General features: G+C 45.5%; 1 protein-coding gene across 1 annotated transcript; it reads left to right on the forward strand.

Annotated features, from left to right (window-relative positions):
* Positions 1-8,459: 8,459 nt before the first annotated feature.
* Positions 8,460-12,453, forward strand: LOC129835588 (gastrula zinc finger protein XlCGF48.2-like). Its single transcript, XM_055901288.1, has 2 exons — positions 8,460-8,731; positions 11,233-12,453. Exons 1-2 carry the CDS (start codon positions 8,566-8,568, stop codon positions 12,132-12,134), a joined length of 1,068 nt encoding a protein of 355 aa, XP_055757263.1. The 5' UTR covers positions 8,460-8,565; the 3' UTR covers positions 12,135-12,453.
* Positions 12,454-24,744: the final 12,291 nt, after the last annotated feature.

Raw genomic sequence — 24,744 nt, forward strand, 5'->3', positions numbered from 1 at the left:
AGAGTCCAGTGTGTGGGTAGAGTCAGTGTGGGTAGAGTCAGTGTGGGTAGAGTCCAGTGTGTGGGTAGAGTCCAGTGTGTGGGTAGAGTCCAGTGTGTGGGTAGAGTCAGTGTGTGGATAGAGTCCAGTGTGTGGGTAGAGTCAGTGTGGGTAGATTCCAGTGTGTGGGTAGGGTCCAGTGTGTGGGTAGAGTCCAGTGTGTGGGTAGAGTCAGTGTGTGGGTAGAGTCCAGTGTGTGGGTAGAGTCAGTGTGTGGGTAGAGTCCAGTGTGTGGGTAAAGTCAGTGTGGGGGTAGAGTCCAGTGTGTGGGTAGAGTCAGTGTGTGGATAGAGTCAGTGTGTGGGTAGAGTCCAGTGTGTGGGTAGAGTCCAGTGTGTGGGTAGAGTCAGTGTGTGGGTAGAGTCCAGTGTGTGGGTAGAGTCAGTGTGTGGGTAAAGTCAGTGTGGGGGTAGAGTCTAGTGTGTGGGTAGAGTCAGTGTGTGGATAGAGTCAGTGTGTGGGTAGAGTCCAGTGTGTGGGTAGAGTCAGTGTGTGGGTAGAGTCAGTGTGGGTAGAGTCCAGTGTGTGGGTAGAGTCAGTGTGGGTAGAGTCCAGTGTGTGGGTAGAGTCCAGTGTGTGGGTAGAGTCAGTGTGTGGGTAGAGTCAGTGTGTGGATAGAGTCAGTGTGTGGGTAGAGTCCAGAGTGTGGGTAGAGTCAGTGTGTGGGTAGAGTCAGTGGGGGTAGAGTCAGTGGGGGTAGAGTCCAGTGTGGGTAGAGTCCAGTGTGGGTAGAGTCCAGTGTGTGGGTAGAGTCAGTGTGTGGGTAGAGTCCAGTGTGTGGGTAGAGTCAGTGTGGGTAGAGTCAGTGTGGGTAGAGTCAGTGTGTGGGTATAGTCAGTGTGTGGGTAGAGTCAGTGTGTGGGTAGAGTCAGTGTGTGGGTAGAGTCCAGTGTGTGGGTAGAGTCCAGTGTGTGGGTAGAGTCAGTGTGTGGGTAGAGTCAGTGTGTGGGTAGAGTCAGTGTGTGGGTAAAGTCAGTGTGGGGGTAGAGTCAGTGTGTGGGTATAGTCAGTGTGGGGGTAGAGTCCAGTGTGTGGGTAGAGTCAGTGTGTGGATATAGTCAGTGTGTGGGTAGAGTCCAGTGTGTGGGTAGAGTCAGTGTGTGGGTAGAGTCAGTGTGGGTAGAGTCCAGTGTGTGGGTAGAGTCCAGTGTGGGTATAGTCCAGTGTGTGGGTAGAGTCATTGTGTGGGTAGAGCCCAGTGTGTGGGTAGAGTCCAGTGTGGGTATAGTCCAGTGTGTGGGTAGAGTCCAGTGTGTGGGTAGAGTCAGTGTGTGGGTAGAGTCCAGTGTGTCGGTAGAGTCCAGTGTGTGGGTAGAGTCAGTGTGGGTAGAGTCCAGTGTGTGGGTAGAGTCCAGTGTGTGGGTAGAGTCCAGTGTGGGGGTAGAGTCAGTGTGTGGGTAGAGTCCAGTGTGTGGGTAGAGTCCAGTGTGTGGGTAGAGTCCAGTGTGTGGGTAGAGTCAGTGTGTGGGTAGAGTCAGTGTGGGTAGAGTCCAGTGTGGGTAGAGTCAGTGTGGGTAGAGTCCAGTGTGGGTAGAGTCCAGTGTGGGTAGAGTCAGTGTGGGTAGAGTCAGTGTGGGTAGAGTCCAGTGTGTGGGTAGAGTCCAGTGTGTGGGTAGAGTCCAGTGTGTGGGTAAAGTCAGTGTGGGGGTAGAGTCCAGTGTGTGGGTAGAGTCAGTGTGGGTAGAGTCAGTGTGGGTAGAGTCCAGTGTGTGGGTAGAGTCCAGTGTGTGGGTAGAGTCCAGTGTGTGGATAGAGTCCAGTGTGTGGGTAGAGTCAGTGTGTGGGTAGAGTCAGTGTGGGTAGAGTCCAGTGTGGGTAGAGTCCAGTGTGGGTAGAGTCAGTGTGGGTAGAGTCCAGTGTGTGGGTAGAGTCCAGTGTGGGTATAGTCCAGTGTGTGGGTAGAGTCCAGTGTGTGGGTAGAGTCCAGTGTGTGGGTAGAGTCAGTGTGTGGGTAGACTTAGTGTGGGTAGAGTCAGTGTGGGGGTAGAGTCCAGTGTGTGGGTAGAGTCAGTGTGGGTAGAGTCAGTGTGTGGGTAGAGTCAGTGTGTGGGTTGAGTCAGTGTGTGGGTATACTTAGTGTGGGTAGAGTCCAGTGTGTGGGTAGAGTCAGTGTGTGGGTAGAGTCAGTGCGTGGGTAGAGTCAGTGTGGGGGTAGAGTCCAGTGTGTGGGTAGAGTCCAGTGTGTGGGTAGAGTCCAGTGTGTGGGTAGAGTCCAGTGTGTGGGTAGAGTCAGTGTGTGGGTAGAGTCAGTGTGGGTAGAGTCCGTGAGGGTAGAGTCCAGTGTGGGTAGAGTCCAGTGTGGGTAGAGTCCAGTGTGGGTAGAATCAGTGTGGGTAGAGTCCAGTGTGTGGGTAGAGTCCAGTGTGTGGGTAGAGTCAGTGTGTGGATAGAGTCCAGTGTGTGGATAGAGTCCAGTGTGTGGGTAAAGTCAGTGTGGGGGTAGAGTCCAGTGTGTGGGTAGAGTCAGTGTGGGTAGAGTCAGTGTGGGTAGAGTCCAGTGTGTGGGTAGAGTCCAGTGTGTGGGTAGAGTCCAGTGTGTGGGTAGAGTCAGTGTGTGGATAGAGTCCAGTGTGTGGGTAGAGTCAGTGTGGGTAGATTCCAGTGTGTGGGTAGGGTCCAGTGTGTGGGTAGAGTCCAGTGTGTGGGTAGAGTCAGTGTGTCGGTAGAGTCCAGTGTGTGGGTAGAGTCAGTGTGTGGGTAGAGTCCAGTGTGTGGGTAAAGTCAGTGTGGGGGTAGAGTCCAGTGTGTGGGTAGAGTCAGTGTGTGGATAGAGTCAGTGTGTGGGTAGAGTCCAGTGTGTGGGTAGAGTCCAGTGTGTGGGTAGAGTCAGTGTGTGGGTAGAGTCCAGTGTGTGGGTAGAGTCAGTGTGTGGGTAAAGTCAGTGTGGGGGTAGAGTCTAGTGTGTGGGTAGAGTCAGTGTGTGGATAGAGTCAGTGTGTGGGTAGAGTCCAGTGTGTGGGTAGAGTCAGTGTGTGGGTAGAGTCAGTGTGGGTAGAGTCCAGTGTGTGGGTAGAGTCAGTGTGGGTAGAGTCCAGTGTGTGGGTAGAGTCCAGTGTGTGGGTAGAGTCAGTGTGTGGGTAGAGTCAGTGTGTGGATAGAGTCAGTGTGTGGGTAGAGTCCAGAGTGTGGGTAGAGTCAGTGTGTGGGTAGAGTCAGTGGGGGTAGAGTCAGTGGGGGTAGAGTCCAGTGTGGGTAGAGTCCAGTGTGGGTAGAGTCCAGTGTGTGGGTAGAGTCAGTGTGTGGGTAGAGTCCAGTGTGTGGGTAGAGTCAGTGTGGGTAGAGTCAGTGTGGGTAGAGTCCAGTGTGTGGGTAGAGTCCAGTGTGTGGGTAGAGTCAGTGTGTGGGTAGAGTCAGTGTGTGGGTAGAGTCAGTGTGTGGGTAGAGTCCAGTGTGTGGGTAGAGTCCAGTGTGTGGGTAGAGTCAGTGTGTGGGTAGAGTCAGTGTGTGGGTAGAGTCAGTGTGTGGGTAAAGTCAGTGTGGGGGTAGAGTCAGTGTGTGGGTATAGTCAGTGTGGGGGTAGAGTCCAGTGTGTGGGTAGAGTCAGTGTGTGGATATAGTCAGTGTGTGGGTAGAGTCCAGTGTGTGGGTAGAGTCAGTGTGTGGGTAGAGTCAGTGTGGGTAGAGTCCAGTGTGTGGGTAGAGTCCAGTGTGGGTATAGTCCAGTGTGTGGGTAGAGTCATTGTGTGGGTAGAGCCCAGTGTGTGGGTAGAGTCCAGTGTGGGTATAGTCCAGTGTGTGGGTAGAGTCCAGTGTGTGGGTAGAGTCAGTGTGTGGGTAGAGTCCAGTGTGTCGGTAGAGTCCAGTGTGTGGGTAGAGTCAGTGTGGGTAGAGTCCAGTGTGTGGGTAGAGTCCAGTGTGTGGGTAGAGTCCAGTGTGGGGGTAGAGTCAGTGTGTGGGTAGAGTCCAGTGTGTGGGTAGAGTCCAGTGTGTGGGTAGAGTCCAGTGTGTGGGTAGAGTCAGTGTGTGGGTCTAGTCCAGTGTGTCGATAGAGTCCTGTGTGGGTAGAGTCCAGTGGGGGTAGAGTCCAGTGTGGGTAGAGTCCAGTGTGTGGGTAGAGTCCAGTGTGTGGGTAGAGTCCTGTGTGGGTATAGTCCAGTGTGTGGGTAGAGTCCAGTGTGTCGGTAGAGTCCAGTGTGTGGGTAGAGTCAGTGTGTGGGTCTAGTCCAGTGTGTCGGTAGAGTCCTGTGTGGGTAGAGTCCAGTGGGGGTAGAGTCCAGTGTGGGTGTAGAGTCCAGTGTGTGGGTAGAGTCCAGTGTGTGGGTAGAGTCCTGTGTGGGTATAGTCCAGTGTGTCGGTAGAGTCCAGTGTGTCGGTAGAGTCCAGTGTGGGTAGAGTCAAGTGTGTGGGTAGAGTCCAGTTTGTGGGTAGAGTCCAGTGTGAGTAGAGTCAGTGTGTGGGTAGAGTCCAGTGTGGGTAGAGTCTAGTGTGGGTAGAGTCCAGTGTGTGGGTAGAGTCCAGTGTGGGTAGAGTCAGTGTGTGGGTAGAGTCAAGTGTGGGTATAGTCAGTGTGTCGGTAGAGTCCAGTGTGGGTATTGTCCAGTGTGTGGGTAGAGTCCAGTGTGGGTAGAGTCCAGTGTGGGTAGAGTCAGTGTGGGTAGAGTCCAGTGTGTGGGTAGAGTCCAGTGTGTGGGTAGAGTCCAGTGTGTGGGTAGAGTCCAGTGTGGGTAGAGTCCAGTGTGTGGGTAGAGTCCAGTGTGTGGGTAGAGTCCAGTGTGTGGGTAGAGTCCAGTGTGTGGGTAGAGTCATTGTGGGTAGAGTCAGTGTGGGTAGAGTCAGTGTGGGGGTAGAGTCCAGTGTGGGGGTGGAGTCCAGTGTGGGGGTGGAGTCCAGTGTGGGGGTGGAGTCCAGTGTGTGGGTAGAGTCAGTGTGTGGGTACACCATGGTGCTACCCTACAGAGTGCTGTTGAGGCCACTGTAGACCTTCATTACAAAACAGTGTGTTTTAATAAATTATTTGGTGACGTTAATTTTTTTAGTATAGTTTTATCAAATATAATATTTCACAATTTTCATTTTTCTGAAATTCACCAAGGAGGATGGTTCTCCACTTTCTCCTCTGAGAAGCCTCTGCTGATGTTAATCATATGCCATGGCCGTCTCAGTCACCAGATCTCAAACCAATTGAACATGTCTGGGAGATTCTGGAGCAGCGCTTTCCACCACCATCAATAAAACACAAAATAATGGAATTTCTTGTGGAATAATTATTCAATTTATTTTAAATATAACTAGGCAAGTCGGTTAAGAACAAATTATTATTTACAATGACGGCCTACCGGGGCAGGGGCAGAAGGACAGATTATTACCTTGTCAGCTTGGGGATTTGATACACCAATCTTTCAGTTACTGGCCTAACGATCTAACGCTCTAACCTCTAGGCTGCCTGTGTAACGGATGTGAAATGGCTAGCTAGTTAGCGGGTACGCGCTAGTAGCATTTCAATCAGTTACGTCACTTGCTCTGAGACTTAAGTAGTGTTGCCCCTTGCTTTGCAAGGGCCGTGGCTTTTGTGGAGCGATGGGTAACGCTGCTTCGTGGGTGACTGTTGTCGATGTGTGCAGAGGGTCCCTGGTTCGCGCCCGTGTCGGGGCGAGGGGACGGTTTAAAGTTATACTGTTACATTGGTGCCGTGACCCGGATCACTGGTTGCTGCGGAAAAGGAGGAGGTTGAAAGGGGGGTGAGTGTAACGGATGTGAAATGGCTAGCTAGTTAGCGGGTACGCGCTAGTAGCATTTCAATCAGTTACGTCACTTGCTCTGAGACTTAAGTAGTGTTGCCCCTTGCTTTGCAAGGGCCTCGGCCTTTGTGGGGCGATGGGTAACGACCGTGCTTCGTGGGCAACCGTTGTTGATGTGTGCAGAGGGTCCCTGGTTCGCGCCCGGGTCGGGGCGAGGGGACGGTTTAAAGTTATACTGTTACATTGATGCTGTTGACCCGGATCACTGGTTGCTGCGGAAAAGGAGGAGGTTGAAAGGGGGGTGAGTGTAACGGATGTGAAATGGCTAGCTAGTTAGCGGGTACGCGCTAGTAGCATTTCAATCAGTTACGTCACTTGCTCTGAGACTTAAGTAGTGTTGCCCCTTGCTTTGCAAGGGCCGTGGCTTTTGTGGAGCGATGGGTAACGCTGCTTCGTGGGTGACTGTTGTCGATGTGTGCAGAGGGTCCCTGGTTCGCGCCCGTGTCGGGGCGAGGGGACGGTTTAAAGTTATACTGTTACACCTGCTGCCCCAAAATCCCTCCAAGAGACTTCCAAACACTTGTAGAATCTCTGCAAGGCGCATTGAAGTTGTTCTTGCTCGTGGTGCCCCAACGCCCTATTAAGACATTTTATGTTGGTGTTTCCTTTATTTTAGCAGTTACCTGTCATTTCTATAATGAAAAAAAAGAAGAATCTTTGTGTTCTTAGATAGTAATTATAGTTGATATGGTGCTCTTCCGTGTCCAAGGTTTGTGGCATTGATGAATAAATAATATGATTTTTACTTTAAGTCAGATGTTTATATGTCATGTTATGTATAACCTCGTCCCCAGCCTTGAATTGGTGGCGTATAGAGAGCCTTGTGACACTGTGGGACAGTTTGTAATTTAGGGGGTGGGATTTACTGAGTGACATCACTAATCAATTCAAATTCTGAGTGAATCACACGACTATGAGCTGCGGCTCTAAATCGAGGCGGTAGACGGAGTGACGGAGCCTGCGACAGTTGTATTAAATGGGACTTTATATGTGAAAACTATTTCTAAGATGCGCACTTCCGGATTTTCCGAACTCACTTCATGTTTAAATCACTTGAAACTCCCCAATGGGAAAAAATTATTGGTGAACAAACGATTGGAACCATTTCCGTGTGTAACGGTCATTCTCCTCCTCTTCGTCTGAAGAGGAGGAGTAGGGATTGGACCAAAGCGCAGCGTGGAATGTGGACATAATGATGTTTATTAAAGTAAAGACGAAACACGAAAACACTTCAACAAACTACAAAACAAATAAACGATGTAGACCGACCTGGACTTGAGAACTTACAATATACGAAGAACGCACGAACAGGAACAGACTACATACACGAACGACAACAAAACAGTCCCGTGTGGTGCGACATACACAGACACGGAAGACAACCACCCACAACCAACAATGTGAAACATCCTACCTATATATGGTTCTCAATCAGAGGAAAACGTAAACCACCTGCCTCTGATTGAGAGCCATACAAGGTCAATTAACACTGACACTTAACATAGAACAAACAACACAGACTGCCCACCCAGCTCACGTCCTGACCCACTAAACACAACTATACAAAAGGAAAACAAGGTCAGGAACGTGACACCGTGTTTGACCACTTTCAATCAATAGAATAAAATACGAAGAGTAAAAAAAAATGATGGGTATCAGAATACAAATGTCAATAACGTCAACAACATTCAACAATAACAAAAAGTTAATTTTGAGTATGAGTATGATTTGACCGCTTATGACAACATCACTGTGGCGCGATATTGTAGGAAGCTCACAGGTCTGTTGTTCAAAGTCTGTGGATGTTTTCACGTCATTAGGAACAGGAATTTGTTGTTTGTTTTTGAAGTCTCTCAGGGTGACGACAGAATGTTCTGACTGATGTTGCATACATTTTTTAAATTTTTGTAAATAAAATCTCTCTTTCCACCTGTCTTCTAATCCATTTCACCTAATGCTGCTCATTCATAATATTGTTTGAATATTTGGGGAAATAATGATAAACATTTGAATCCTGATGAGTGCATTTGAAAAAAAAATAAATGCAAACTCTGTTTTAAGTGAACGACAGTGTTTTTCCAGTCCCAATTCAATAACATTCTTTGTAATATCCTCTTGATAACTGCATTCTGTGGTTTTGTGCACGCTGTCACATCAGTCCTAAGCAAGTGTTGTTGTCAGGAGTGTTACAATGTGTTGTCTTTCAATTCAGTTCATACAAGAAATTATCATCTTAGATCACCTTATTACGTCTTGTAACTAACTATTTCCCCCCCGTGTAGTTATCTATTTCCATTATCACTTCTGTACCTCGAAGTATAACCTGTGGTTTTATACATAAATAATATTGATACATTTCAAATATACTTTCAAGAAAACATCTCCTTGCATTTTTGTCCAAGATTATTTCTCGTAAATTCTGACCTATAATGTTGCTCATTCATGATTATTGATAATGCTGTATAGATTAATGATATACAGACGACTCCTCATGATGAATTGAGATCATCCCATACTCATGAACACCATTCTCCGCATGTAATGATCGTTTCTCTTTACTACTGGTCTGTAGGCTGCCTTGCACAGTAGTAAACTCCCATTCAGCTGGCGGCGCTGTTGTGCGTTTCCAAGTTTGCCACACACTAGAGTGAAGGAGTTTTTAAAAATTCCTTGACTTAAACACGGAAGTAGGATTGGAAACGAGTTTACATTTCGCATTGCTTGTTTGCAGTATAGAAAGACATACTGACTGAACTGAATTGACTACACAAAGCTCATTTGACTGAAAATGTCTGAACTACAATTGTTGCGTTTGTTTTTGAATGATCGTTTAACGGCGGCTGCTGTGGAGATTTTCGGGGCAGTTGAGAAAACGATAGTGGAATACCAGGAGGAGAACGATCGGCTACGGAGACTGCTGCGGATCACACCGGAGAATCAACTATGTAAAATAGGTAAGACTCAGTTGCTGTCGGTGCCATTTAAGATGAGGGAGGACGATTATTTGATTTATGCGCATTGGCTTATTTCTGTTACAGCATATTGGATGACTCATTCATATTCCATTCACCCAGCTCAATGTAACATCGATATGTTTAGGCTACTACATAATACTCAAATGTCACCTATACCCATCATGAGGTTGCTACAACCTAGCCTATGAATGAATGAAAGTTGACAAAATAGGTGCACACAGATCTAGAGAAAAAATTTGAGGCGACACATGGACAGACAGTGACACATAAAATACCACCTTGCCTGCATCTACCTTATCTAGGGTATAATCATTAGTCCAACAGTTGAAAACAAGAGTTTCTATTGGACAAATTCAGTTAAGTTTATCCTTGTTCCGTTTGTTTCCATTTAAGAAACGTTTTTCAACGGAGTCGGTGGAATGAATACACTCTTGATCACACATAAACACTTTTTACTTTCATAACAGCCACATACAAACAGCTTGTTGTATTCCTTCTCGCAACTATGAGCTCTCCTCCTCTCACCTTTTCCCTTCACTTGTGGACTTCAATGCACAACACCAGCTGTCTGTGACCAGGTGAAAAAACCTTTCCAAGCCAAACCATCATATCATAACCGCTACACACAGCCTTCATCATTGTCACCTTATTATAACATCATAGTCAACAGTACTAATAGAACTAACACGTTAGTAAACCTGCTACCATCATGCAATACAGTGTACAGTCAGTAAGCAGTTTAGCAGTTACTCCGGCGGGCCTCGGTGGCAATAAATTCGTAAAACCAAAAGCTTACCTTGACTTGGAAGAGTTCCAGTGTTGGATTGCCAGCTAGCTAACATAGCATCTCTCTTTTTGAGCTAGGTGTTTGAGTAGGCTAAACTAGCTAGCATCATTAGCAAGCTAAGTAACTGAAAGTTTTTATTTTTATTTTTTAAATAGCAAAATAATTTGTTCAAAACTGTTCAACTACTGTCTCTGTCTCTCAATGAGTCAACTATTCACCACATTTTATGCACTGCAGTGCTAGCTAGCTGTAGCTTATGCTTTCAGTACTAGATTAGTTCTCTTATCCTTAGATTGGGTGGACAACATGTCAATTCATGCTGCAGAACTCTGATAGGTCGGAGGACGTCCTCCGGAAGTTGTCATAATTACTGTGTAAGTCTATGGAAGGGGGTGAGAACCATGAGCCTCCTAGGTTTTGTATTGAAGTCAATGTACCCAGAGGAGGACAGCTAGCTTCCGGTGCTACCCAACAGAGTGCTGCTGAGACTACTGTAGACCTTCATTGCAAAACAGTGTGATTAAAATGAATTATTTGAGGGCATGTGAATATATTAGGTTAGTTTTATAAAAAAAGGATAACTTTTTAACATTTTTCAAAATTTTTATGAAATTCACTGAGGAGGATGGTCTTCCTCCTCTGAGGAGCATCCACTGGTACAATAGGTTAGTATGGGCTCCCGAGTGGCGCAGGGATCTAAGGCACTGCATCTCAGTGCTAGAGGCGTCACTACAGACACTGGTTCGATTCTAGGCTGTATCACAACCCGGCCGTGATTGGGAGTCCCATAGGGCGGCGCACAATTGGCCCAGCGTTGTCCCGGTTTGGCCGGGGTAGGCCGTTCTTGTAAAATAAGAATTTGTTCTTAACTGACTTGCCTAGGTAAATAAAGGTTAAATACAATAAAGTATGTAAATCTACTGTTAGGTATATAATTCTGCTCAATTAGTAAACTGGTTAGGCAAATAGAGATCACCATTTAACAAGAAAAATGTAAGACATTGTTTGAATGTTTCTAACGTTTATTTATCTAGCTAGCTAAACAACTAATTGCTCTCTCCATTTATTTATCTTTATAAATAATATATACGGCATTTCGGCTTTAAGCTGTGTACCCTTTAAGATAAAACGAACCAATAAACAATTCATATGTATGATTAAATTGTGGTCTGTGTCATGCGTTTTGAAATGCCTAGCTGAGAGAACTCGACTCCACCATATATATATCAGTTGTGTTGAGTGCCGGCGGAGTCTACCTCCGATTTACGTCATCGATTACGTCATCACTTACTGTATCAGCCCAAACTGTAAAAATGTCCATTCTTTAATCCCTACCCTTGTACCTGTGGTTGACCTGTGTAACTGTGTTATTTTTCTCTTGTGCGCTTTAATCCGTAGTTCAAACGTTAATAAATGTCTAATAAATATAGTTAAAACTTATAAAAGGGCCATTATGTGGTTTAAAAAATCTTGGAATGTATCATTTCAAAGAAGAAACATTTTTATATTTGACATTCAATTTGACATTCAATATTTGACATTTATATTTGACATGCAAGAAGTCCCACCAAAATGTCTGGATTCCATGGATTTTCTTATTATACAATTGTTTACGTGTAATTTGACCTTTTATCAATTTAACTACCGTTGCTACTGTATAGATGACCTCTGCTCCTCCTCTCCTTCCCTCCAGACTCCCTACAGCTCTCTGTCTCTGAAGAGGACGTTCCCCCTGAGCAGCAGCATTGTGAGCAGGAGTGGAGCCCCAGTCTGGGACAGGAGGACCCAGAGCCCACACAGATTAAAGAGGAACATGAGGAACTCAGGACCAGTGAGGAGGAAGAGCAGCTTCAGGGGCTCTTTGATACGAAATATTCCATATTCACTCCTTCCTGTTTGAAAAATGAATGTGATCAGGAGGACCTACTTCCGTCCTTGACTCTTCCCCAAAACCAGACTGTGGATAACAGAGAGCGTGAATCTGAACCAGTGGATCCTAAAGCTTTTGGCACTGTGACCCACCTAAGGGGTCTGGACATTCCCTGTGACCCTCCAGATAATCAGAACAATGCCTCAGCCATAAGCAGCGACCCAGTAGGACTTGACAGCAGTCTACCATTTGATCTCAACCCACCATTCGGGGTTAACTCTTCCAAACTCAGCACCACGTCTAGAATAACTCACCACTGTCGTGACTGTGGTGAAACATTTGCACTGAAAGCTGACCTGCAGAGACATGTGACTCTCCCCAAGAAGAGACCTTGCGAATGCAGCTTCTGCAAAAAACGCTACAACTCCACCTGTAAACTGAAGGCCCATGTCCGACTCTGTCATGGTGGGAAACACTGCACCTGCCCCTTTTGTGGCAAGACCTTCAAACAAAAAGGACATCTGTCCACTCACATGAGAATCCACACAGGAGAGAAACCATTTACCTGTGGTTACTGTGGGAAGAGCTTTATTCAGAAGGGGGACCTAAGGAGGCATATCCTGACTCACACAGGAAAGAAACCATTTAGCTGTGTTTACTGTGGTAAAGGCTTCATTCGCAAAGAGCACCTAACTGCACATATACGGACTCACACTGGAGAGTAATCACATGGCTACTCACATGGTCTGTGGTAAAAATATTAATTCAGAAGGTAAACCTGCTGACGCATGTTGAAAAACATCCACAAAGAAACAACATAGAATGAAAACGCAAAGGAGAAAGGAAAATTCGGACAAAGATCTCCTGTCAGAAGATGGGAATAAAAAGGCAGGATGTGAACAACACTCTTAGAAAAGCAAACCTACTCTGGATCATTCCTGCTGTGGGTTTCAGATAAATAGATACATGATGGATTTACTTTAGTAAAATGTTTTGTGTAAATAAAGTTTTTCAATTAAAACATTTGATAATGAACAAACAGTAGTGCCTGTTATGGGAATCTCACAGATCTGCTGTTCAAAGTCTTGATGTTTTCACATCATTAGAAACAGGAATGTCTGGTTATGTGTAGTAGGGTTGTTATGGTGACCATATTACAGCCACACCAGCAATCACGAGTCACGAAGGCAGTCAAATTCCACCTGACCGTTTAGTCACGGTAATTAGGCTTCTCCAAGCTCTGAATGCTGATAGTTATTAGTAGCCTACCAAACTTGCTAACTGCCTGGTACTCAGCACTTTATTGTCCCTCTAATCACTCTGACATCAATGCAAATGTATTCGAAAATCGAATCAAACACTTCATGAGAGCCCATGTTGCGAAATATGTCAATAAGCTAAGCAATTGCAGGAGAAAACGGCGTGATTGCCTCTACTAAAAAGAGGAGGATCCCATCAGCTTTCCATAGGCTAGGCCTACTATATTTATTTCTAAGCTTTCCTAATATTAACCACATTGCTTATATTTATAACAGGAGCATAGCCTACCTGGCTGGCATGAAAATAAGCCCCTCGCTATTCAAGGGCATAGATGACATGTCATTTTTCCATCTGCCCCTGTTTCGATACAGGTGCATGTTAATGGTCCATTCTAAATCAAAACAAATGTCACAAATATTACTTAGTATATGCGGGGAACTGCAACAACACGTCCTGGCTGGATACCCACTTTAGCTCAGTGAGTGTGGAGAGCTGGCACAGGACGCACTGGGCTATGACGGCGCACTGGAGGCATAGTGCGTAGAGCCGGCGCAGGATATACTGGGCCGTGGAGGCACACTGGAGGTCTGGAGTGCAGAGCTGGCACAACGTGTCCTGGCTGCATCCCCCCTGTAGTACGGCAAGTGCGGGGGGAGCTGGAACAGGCCGCACTGGGCTGTGCTGGCGAACTGGGGATACCGTGCGTAGAGCTGGCGCAGGATATCCTGGGCCGAAGAGACGCACCGGAGGCCAGGAGCGCTGAGCCAGCACAATCTGTTCTGGCTGAATGCCCGGCAACTGCGGGGAGCTGGAATATAGCGCACCGGGCTGTGACTGAGCACTGAAGACATGGTGTGCATCCCTGCATAACACGGTGCCCAACCGATCACACGCTCCGCACAGGGAGTTGGCTCAGGCCTAAACCCTGACTCCGCCAATCTCCCCGTGTGCCCCCCCCCCCCCCCCCCAAAAAAAAATTGAGGGGAGCTGTCTCTCGGGCTTCCGTACTAGCCGTGACCCCTTGTATAGTTGCTCCCTCCTTGCTGCCTCCGTCTACTCCCATGGGAGGCGATCCCTCCCAGCCAGGATCTCCTCCCACGTCGAGGATCCTTTACCATTCAGGATGTCCTCCCACGTCCATTCCTCCTGACCACGCTGCTTGGTCTTTTTGTGTTGGGGAGTTCTTTAACGTGTGTCGTCGGATGAAGAAGGAGACCAAGGTGCAGCGTGGTAGGCGTTCATGATTTTTAATAAACTGAACACCGCAACAAAAATAACAAAGTAGAAAAAACGAAAGAGCACAGTTGTCAGGCAACAAAACAGCTAAACAGAAAATAACTCCCCACAAAACCCAAACGGAAAATGACAACCTATATATGATCCCAAATCAGAGACAACCATAGACAGCTGCCTCTGATTGGGAACCATACCAAAAACACAAAGAAATAGAAAACATAGATTCTCCCACCCAAATCACACCCTGACCTAACCAAACATAGAGAATAAATAAGGATCTCTAAGGTCAGGGCGTGACAGCTGCACTGAGACCATGACTTATCAGTGACCCAAGTCCTGCTCAGATAATCCCTACCATTGTGTTGCTGAGCTGTCGTATTGCTGCTGCAAGTCTACATTGTCCCAGGGGCATTGGCAGTCATAACTTAAGTAACCTAATTTATGTCCCTCTAACTCCCCTAAATGCCTATGTCAATCATATAGCTATTGTATGCAGTAATCATGAACCTGAGTTATACTGTTAGCACTGATGTGGTTTGCCCTAATAGGAAGTCCACTGTGTGCAGCTCACCTGCACTATCAGCTCAAACATAAATAACATTGTCATGTCTACCTCTGATAAGCCTCCCAGTAGAGCAATAAAAACAATAAAGAATCCCAGAAAAGTGCTAAAAATAGCCCACATTAACCTCTACTTCCTCAGAAACCCGGGCCCGGGAGCACCCCCACCAGTAAAAAAGCTGACTAGCATAGGCTAGCATAGCGTCACAAGTAAATAGTAGCATCTAAATATCATTAAATCACAAGTCCAAGACACCAGATGAAAGATAAACATCTTGGTAATCAAGCCATCATTTCTGATTTTTAAAATGTTTTACAGGGAAGACACAATATTTAAATCTATTAGCTAACCACGTTAGCAAAAGACTCCACTTTTATTACTCCATCAGTTTTTGACTCCATCAGTAGCTATCACAAATTCGGCCAAATAAAGATATAAATAGCCACTAACCAAGAAACAACCTCATCAGATGACAGTCTGATAACATATTTATTGTATAGCATATGTGTTAGAAAAATTTGCATATTTCAGGTATAAATCATAGTTTACCATTGCAGCCACCATCACAACTCGACTAGAATAACTACAGAGAGCAACGTGTATTACCTAATTACTCATCATAAAACGTTTCTTAAAAATACACAGCGTACAGCAATTGAAAGACACAGATCTTGTGAATCCAGACAATATTTCAGATTTTCTAAGTGTTTTACAGCGAAAACACAATATAGCGTTATATTAGCTTAGCACAGTAGCAAACCAAACAGCATTGATTCCAGCCAAACATAGCGATAATGTATTCACCACCAAAATATATTAATTTTCACTAACCTTCTCAGAATTCTTCAGATGACAGTCCTGTAACATCATATTACACAATGCATATAGAGTTTGTTCGAAAATGTGCATATTTAGCGGCACAAATCGTGCTTATACAATGAGAATTGTTGCCAAGCTCCCCAGAGAATTTCGGGCGCCATCTTGGAGAGTCACCTAGTCTAATCAATAAATAATCATAAACTTGACTAAAAAATACAGGGTGGACAGCAATTGAAAGACAAATTAGTTCTTAATGCAATCGCTGAATTACATTTTTAAAATTAACCTTACTGCGTAATACTGGGTGCAATACAGGGTGCGATAGCGCAAGGCTACACGGCAAATAATGGCGTCTTATGCATTTTACTTTTTCAACAGAATAACGAATTATCAGCATAAATAGTACTTACTATTAGCTGAACTCCCATCAGAATCTTGGGAAAGGTGTCCGTTGGCCAAAAGAATCGTTGCTGGGTTGGAGAATGTTTCCTTCGACGTTGCAATTAGCAGTACACAATGGCATTCGAGAGAGAGATACCCAACTCAATACAATGCCAGAAAATGAAATGCCTAAAAATCGCAATATACTGACATAAACTGATATAAATCAGTTTAAAATAACAAGATTATGATGTCTTTAAAGCCTATATCGAATAAAAACAGAGCCGGATATATCTAGTTTCTAAAACCAGAGCTTCTAAAAAGACATTCCAAGACCCTTTCTGCGTCAGCGCGAAGATCCAAAAGGGTGGACATCTCGATTCCAATCAATTTATAAACTTTCTGTATTGTGTAGAGACTCCATTTCAACTCTCCCTATTCGCTAACAACCAGGGGAAGGCGTATGCAGTGCATCTCAACCAATAGAGGACAGGCAAATTAATACACAGGTCTGGGAACAGCAAGCAGATTTCACAATTTTCAAATCCTCATAGGAGAATTGCTCTAAGTCTAGTTCTGTTTCACTTACAGACATAATCCAAACGGTTTTAGAAACTAGAGAGTTTTTTCTATCCAATAGTAATAATAATATGCATATTGTACGAGCAAGAATTGAGTACGAGGCAGTTTAATTTGGATACGAATTTGTGCTATGTCGAAATGGCACCCCCCTAGTGGCAAGAAGTTTTAACATATGTAGACTAAGAAACAAGGTTCATGAAATTGATAACTTGCTAGTAACAGATATGTACTGACTATCTCTGAAACCCACTTAGATAATATCTTTGATGATACAAGTGGTAGAAATACATGGTTTCAACATCTTCAGAAGAGACAGGAATGCCAGTGGTGGTGTTGCTGTTTATGTTCAGAGTCATATTCCTGTAAAGCTTAGCTGTTGAAGTAATATGGCTACAGTTTCACCTGCCCCACCTAAAGCCCATTTTTGTGGGAAGCTGCTATAGACCACCAAGTGCTAACAGTCAGTATCTGGATAATATGTGTGACATGCTTGATAATGTATGTGATATCAACAGAGAGGTATATTTTCTGGGTGACCTAATTATGGACTGGCTTTCATCAAGCTGCCTACTCAAGACAAAGCTTCAAACTGTAACCAGTGCCTGCAACCTGATTCAGGTTATCAGTCATCCTACCAGTGTAGTTACAAACAGCATAGGAATGAAATCATCAACATGTATTGATCACATCTTTACTAATGCTGCAGAAATCTGCTCTAAAGCAGCATCCAAATCCATAGGATGTAGTGATCACAATATAGTTGCCATATCTAGGAAAACCAAAGTTCAAAAGGCTGGGCCTAATGTAGTGTAGAAGAGGTCATATAATACGTTTTGTCGGGATTCCTATGTTAAAGATGTAAAGAATATTTGCTGGTCTGTGGTGTGTAATAAGGAGCAACCTGCACTTGACAGATTTATTAAATGTTTTATTCCAGTTACTAATAAGCTATTACAAAATTAAGATAATTACTGTTAAAACGATGAAATCCCTGTGTTTTCGATGATGAATTGAACATTTTTTATGGTTGAGAGGGATGAGGCAAAAGGAATGGCAAATAAGTCTGGCTTCACAGCCGATTGGCAAACATACTGTAAATTGAGAAATCATGTGACTAAACTGAACAAAAAGAAGAAGAAACTTTACTATGAAACAAAGATAAATGATATAAAGAATGAGAGTAAAAAGCTTTGGGGCACCTTAAATTAAATTTTGGGCAAAAAGGCAAACTCGGCGCCATCCTTCATTGAATCAGATGACTCATTCATCCAAAAAACCCACTGATATTGCCAATTACTTTGTTTTCATTGGCAAGATTAGCAAATTTAGGCATGACATGCCAATAACAAATTTTGAACCTATACATCCATGCATAACTGGCCAAATTATGAAAGACAAGCATTGCAATTTAGAATTTTGTAAAGTGAGTGTGGAACAGGTGAAAAAATGACTGTTGTCTATCAACAATGACAAGCCACCTGGATTTGACAACTTGGATGGATGATAGTGAACTATATTGCCACTCCTATTGGCCATCTCTTCTATCTAAGCCTACAGGAAAGTGTGTTCCCTCAGGCCTGGAGGGAAGAAAACGTTATTCCGCTACCCAAGAATAGCACGTACCCTTTACTGGCTCAAACAGCCAACCAATCAGCCAATCAGCTTGTTACCAACCCTTAGTAAACTGTTGGGGAAAGTTTGACCAGATACAATGCTATTTCACAGTAAGCAAATGAACAACAGATTCTCAGCAGGCTCATAAGGAAGGGCATTCAACATGTACAGTGCCTTTGGAAATTATTCAGACCCCTTGACTTTTTCCACATTTTGTTACATTACAGCCTTATTCTAAAATTGATTAAATTGTCTTTTTTTTTTCATCATCAATCTACACACAATACCCCATAATGACAAGATGTTCGATCGGGTTCAAGTCTGGGCTCTGGCTGGGCCACTCAAGGACATTGAGTCTTGTCCTGAAGCCAGTCATGCGTTTTCTTGGCTGTGTGCTTAGGATTGTTGTCCTGTTGGAAGGTGAACCTTCGCCCCAGTCTGAGGTCCTGAGCGCTCTGGAGCAGGTTTTCATGAAGGATCTCTCTGTACTTTGCTCTGTAATTTTTGCCTCAATCCTGACTAGTCTCCCAGTCCTTACCACCGAAAAACATCCTCACAACATGATGCTGCCACCACTAGGGCTGTGGCGGTCACGAAATTTCGTCAGCCGGTAATTGACCGTTAATTAACATAAAAGTACAAATCAAAGCCTACAAACCATTTAAAAAAGTCTAATAAATCCATGTAATATAGCAGGATTTGGACAATACTTGTAGGAAAGCAAAGCAATTCTGGATCATTCATGTTCTGGGTTTCAGATAAATAGATGTGTGATTAATTTTTTTCTCCCCCTTTTCCGTCACAAAGTATAATGGATTTATACTATATTCCAGTTGAGGGCGGTATTGCAACATATTAGATGCCAACCGCCGTTAAACCCCACCGAAGAAGAAAAATAATAATGCAGAAGTGAAACTCCGTGTGGGTTTCTTTTGTTTGTGACCGGCATTCTGTCTTCGTGGACGAAGGCAGTGCTTAAAGGAATATCCAACGCTCATTCGACTGAAATATGTCTGCGGTCGCATTTGCATTCGCTCTGCAGGTAGTATAACTTTTCATTACATTTCATTATAGTACAACGGTTTAATTTGTCCAACCTTAGCAATTTCTTCTTAACTAGCTACATAGCCGTCTGTGTACGTCTGTGTATCAAAGATAATTGCGTAATTATCGTATTTCGTCGTCTATCGTAGTCCACACTGCTATCTGCCCAGCAGCTAGCAAACGTCCACCGTCTACCGAATAGTAGTATAACTTTTCATTACATTTCATTATAGTACAACGGTCTGATTTTCATTACAGTACAACGGTTTGATTTGTTTGATCTTAGCTAGCTACATAGCCGTCTTTGTATCAAACATAATTGCGTAGTTATTGAGGTTCGCTAGCCAGCTATTTTCGCCCTAACGTAACGCAACGTAGCCAACACTGCTAGCTAGCCAGCTTGCCACCGAATAGCAGCATTGTAGAAACGAGTGCATTACAACGGAACGACTTGATTAGTGTAGTGTTAGCTGGCTACACAGTTGTCTTTGCTATCTTTGATTTGTTTGATCTTAGCTAGCTACTTAGCTGGCTACATAGCCGTCTTTGTATCAAAGATAATTGTGTAGTTATCGAGGTTCGCTGAGGTTCGCTAGCCAGGTATTCTCGTCCTAACGTAACGTAGGGTAGTCAACCCTGCTAGCTAGCCAGCTAGCCACCGATTAGCAGCACTGTAGAAACGATTACATTACAACGGAACGACTTGATTTGTGTAGTGTTAGCTAGCTACATAGTTTTCTTTGCTAGCTTTGTATCTAAGATAATTGTGTAGCTTTGAGTAATTATCGGTTAGCTAGCCAGCTATTTTCGCCTGCCGCGCTGCCGTCCTCCTACCTAGCCAACACTGCTAGCTAACACTGCTAGCTAGCCAACTTCTACCGAATAGCAGCACTGTAGAAACTTACATTACAACGGAACGACTTGATTAGCGTAGTGTTAGCTAGTTGTCTTTGCTGTCCTGGTATCCATGATAATTGTGTAGTTTAGAGAAATTTAGAGAAATTGTCGAGGTCACCTAGCCAGCTTCACTTTCAACAACGCAGCTACTGCTAGCCAGGCTACTTCACCAGCCAGCAGTACTATATCATTTTAGTCAATAAGATCTTTTATTTTATTTATTTTTTGCAACGTAAGCTTAACTTTCTGAACATTCGAGACGTCTAGCCCACTTGTCATTCTAATCTCCTTTGCTTTAGCGTAGCCTCTTCTGTAGCCTGTCAACTATGTGTCTGTCTATCCCTGTTCTCTCCTCTCTGCACAGACCATACAAACGCTTCACACCGCGTGGCCGCGCCCACCCTAACCTGGTGGTCCCAGCCCGCACGACCCACGTGGAGTTCCAGGTCTCCGGTAGCCTCTGGAACTGCCGATCCGCGGCCAACAAGGCAGAGCTCATCTCAGCCTATGCGTCCCTCCAGTCCCTCGACTTCTTGGCACTGACGGAAACATGGCTCACCACAGATAACACTGCTACTCCTACTGCTCTCTCTTCGTCTGCCCACGTGTTCTCGCACACCCCGAGAGCTTCTGGTCAGCGGGGTGGTGGCACCGGGATCCTCATCTCTCCCAAGTGGTCATTCTCTCTTTCTCCCCTTACCCATCTGTCTATCGCCTCCTTTGAATTCCATGCTGTCACAGTTACCAGCCCTTTCAAGCTTAACATCCTTATCATTTATCGCCCTCCAGGTTCCCTTGGAGAGTTCATCAATGAGCTTGATGCCTTGATAAGCTCCTTTCCTGAGGACGGCTCACCTCTCACAGTTCTGGGTGACTTTAACCTCCCAATGTCTACCTTTGACTCATTCCTCTCTGCCTCCTTCTTTCCACTCCTCTCCTCTTTTGACCTCACCCTCTCACCTTCCCCCCCTACTCACAAGGCAGGCAATACGCTTGACCTCATCTTTACTAGATGCTGTTCTTCCACTAACCTCATTGCAACTCCCCTCCAAGTCTCCGACCACTACCTTGTATCCTTTTCCCTCTCGCTCTCATCCAACACTTCCCACACTGCCCCTACTCGGATGGTATCGCGCCGTCCCAACCTTCGCTCTCTCTCCCCCGCTACTCTCTCCTCTTCCATCCTATCATCTCTTCCCTCTGCCCAAACCTTCTCCAACCTATCTCCTGATTCTGCCTCCTCAACCCTCCTCTCCTCCCTTTCTGCATCCTTTGACTCTCTATGTCCCCTATCCTCCAGGCCGGCTCGGTCCTCCCCTCCCGCTCCGTGGCTCGACGACTCATTGCGAGCTCACAGAACAGGGCTCCGGGCAGCCGAGCGGAAATGGAGGAAAACTCGCCTCCCTGCGGACCTGGCATCCTTTCACTCCCTCCTCTCTACATTTTCCTCTTCTGTCTCTGCTGCTAAAGCCACTTTCTACCACTCTAAATTCCAAGCATCTGCCTCTAACCCTAGGAAGCTCTTTGCCACCTTCTCCTCCCTCCTGAATCCTCCTCCCCCTCCCCCCCCCCTCCTCCCTCTCTGCAGACGACTTCGTCAACCATTTTGAAAAGAAGGTCGACGACATCCGATCCTCGTTTGCTAAGTCAAACGACACCGCTGGTTCTGCTCACACTGCCCTACCCTGTGCTTTGACCTCTTTCTCCCCTCTCTCTCCAGATGAAATCTCGCGTCTTGTGACGGCCGGCCGCCCAACAACCTGCCCGCTTGACCCTATCCCATCCTCTCTTCTCCAGACCATTTCCGGAGACCTTCTCCCTTACCTCACCTCGCTCATCAACTCATCCCTGACCGTTGGCTACGTCCCTTCCGTCTTCAAGAGAGCGAGAGTTGCACCCCTTCTGAAAAAACCTACACTCGATCCCTCCGATGTCAACAACTACAGACCAGTATCCCTTCTTTCTTTTCTCTCCAAAACTCTTGAACGTGCCGTCCTTGGCCAGCTCTCCTGCTATCTCTCTCAGAATGACCTTCTTGATCCAAATCAGTCAGGTTTCAAGACTAGTCACTCAACTGAGACTGCTCTTCTCTGTATCACGGAGGCGCTCCGCACTGCTAAAGCTAACTCTCTCTCCTCTGCTCTCATCCTTCTAGACCTATCGGCTGCCTTCGATACTGTGAACCATCAGATCCTCCTCTCCACCCTCTCCGAGTTGGGCATCTCCGGCGCGGCCCACGCTTGGATTGCGTCCTACCTGACAGGTCGCTCCTACCAGGTGGCGTGGCGAGAATCTGTCTCCTCACCACGCGCTCTCACCACTGGTGTCCCCCAGGGCTCTGTTCTAGGCCCTCTCCTATTCTCGCTATACACCAAGTCACTTGGCTCTGTCATAACCTCACATGGTCTCTCCTATCATTGCTATGCAGACGACACACAATTAATCTTCTCCTTTCCCCCTTCTGATGACCAGGTGGCGAATCGCATCTCTGCATGTCTGGCAGACATATCAGTGTGGATGACGGATCACCACCTCAAGCTGAACCTCGGCAAGACGGAGCTGCTCTTCCTCCCGGGGAAGGACTGCCCGTTCCATGATCTCGCCATCACGGTTGACAACTCCATTGTGTCCTCCTCCCAGAGCGCTAAGAACCTTGGCGTGATCCTGGACAACACCCTGTCGTTCTCAACTAACATCAAGGCGGTGGCCCGTTCCTGTAGGTTCATGCTCTACAACATCCGCAGAGTACGACCCTGCCTCACACAGGAAGCGGCGCAGGTCCTAATCCAGGCACTTGTCATCTCCCGTCTGGATTACTGCAACTCGCTGTTGGCTGGGCTCCCTGCCTGTGCCATCAAACCCCTACAACTCATCCAGAACGCCGCAGCCCGTCTGGTGTTCAACCTTCCCAAGTTCTCTCACGTCACCCCGCTCCTCCGCTCTCTCCACTGGCTTCCAGTTGAAGCTCGCATCCGCTACAAGACCATGGTGCTTGCCTACGGAGCTGTGAGGGGAACGGCACCTCAGTACCTTCAGGCTCTGATCAGGCCCTACACCCAAACAAGGGCACTGCGTTCATCCACCTCTGGCCTGCTCGCCTCCCTACCACTGAGGAAGTACAGTTCCCGCTCAGCCCAGTCAAAACTGTTCGCTGCTCTGGCACCCCAATGGTGGAACAAACTCCCTCACGACGCCAGGACAGCGGAGTCAATCACCACCTTCCGGAGACACCTGAAACCCCACCTCTTCAAGGAATACCTAGGATAGGATAAAGCAATCCTTCTGCCCCCCCCCCCCCTTAAAAGATTTAGATGCACTATTGTAAAGTGGCTGTTCCACTGGATGTCATTAGGTGAATGCACCAATTTGTAAGTCGCTCTGGATAAGAGCGTCTGCTAAATGACTTAAATGTAAATGTAAATGTAATGTCTAAACTGCAGTCATTGCGTGATATTTTAAATGAGCATTTAAGGGTGGCTGTTGTGGAGAATTTAGGAGCCGTTGAGAAAATGGTAGCAGAGTACAAGGTCGGAGGAGAATGTTTGGCTACTGAAACAGCTGCGGGTTACACTGGAGATAAAACTATGCCGAATAGGTTCGTATGTAGCTAGGTAGATCTAATACTATCTAGCGATTAGCTACAGGTCTAACCAAATCATAAAACTGGTTAGGCAAATAGGGATCATACAATAAACAATTTATCCCCCCAAAATCCCGTCTTGTAGGCCTATTCATGGGTTGCCACCCCCTTCACTCGGTCGCGCCGTTGCCATAGTTCTCGACTTTCTACAGCTGCCGCAGCATATTGTCTGGCTATGGTTAAAGTCGAACTGATAGCGTTTTAAGTGCTTTGCAGATATGAAACAGACAATCATATCAGTCAATATCAAATCTCCAGTTTATGCTCTAAATCCAACTTCATAGAAGGTTTTAAAAATAGGTTATATTTGACTCAATATTCTATTCTGTTGTCAGAATAGATGGATTCAGTTCAATGCATGATTCATATAATTCACCAATTTCTTGGTAGTCCCAAAAATATTGGGACCTTTGAATGTTAAAGATGCAATATACATATTCTATTTTATTTGTCACCTCCCTGGTCTGAACCTCTTGACTAGGTTAAGGTCGCTACATTACCCCCTTCCATCTATAACAAGCCCCTCTTGTGTACACGCGTCTCTGATGGCCTCACGGGCACCATCACACTTCTGAGGCAATGTAGCGAATTCAGAGCGTAGCCCCGATCTGGTCTCGAACCAAGGTCCAGTCCGACTGTCAAGCTAATACCTTAACCGTTACACCAAGAGGTGTTGCTAGGTGTTGGGTTAAGGTTGCTAGGTGTTTGGTTAACTTCTCTGGGATAGGTGGGACGGTAGCGTCCCACTTGGCCAAAATCCAGAAAAAATGTAGCGCACCAAATTCAAATATATTACAATAAAAATCAATCTTTCATGAAATCACACATGAAAGACACCAAATTAAAGCTACACATGTTGTGAATCCAGCCAACATGTCTGATTTCAAAAATGATTTACGGGGAAAGCACACCAAACAATTATGTTAGCTCAGTACATAGCCACAGAAAAACACAGCCATTTTCCCAGCAAAAGATAGTAGTCACAAAAAAGCAGAAATAAAGATAAAATGAATCACTAACCTTTGATGATCTTCATCAGATGACACTCATAGGACATCATGTTACACAATACATTTATGTTTTGTTCGATAATGTGCATATTTATATCCACAAATCTCGGTTTACATTGGCGCCATGTTTAGAAATGCCTCCAAAATATCCGTAGTAATTGCATAGAGCCACGTCAAATAACAGAAATACTCATCATAAACTTTGATGAAAGATACATGTTTTACACAGAATTAAAGATACACTTGTTCTTAATGCAATCGCATTAACCAGTTAGGCCAGTTGAGATCAA

Source organism: Salvelinus fontinalis, chromosome 36, assembly GCF_029448725.1.
Source record: "Salvelinus fontinalis isolate EN_2023a chromosome 36, ASM2944872v1, whole genome shotgun sequence".
Lineage (NCBI taxonomy): Eukaryota > Metazoa > Chordata > Actinopteri > Salmoniformes > Salmonidae > Salvelinus > Salvelinus fontinalis.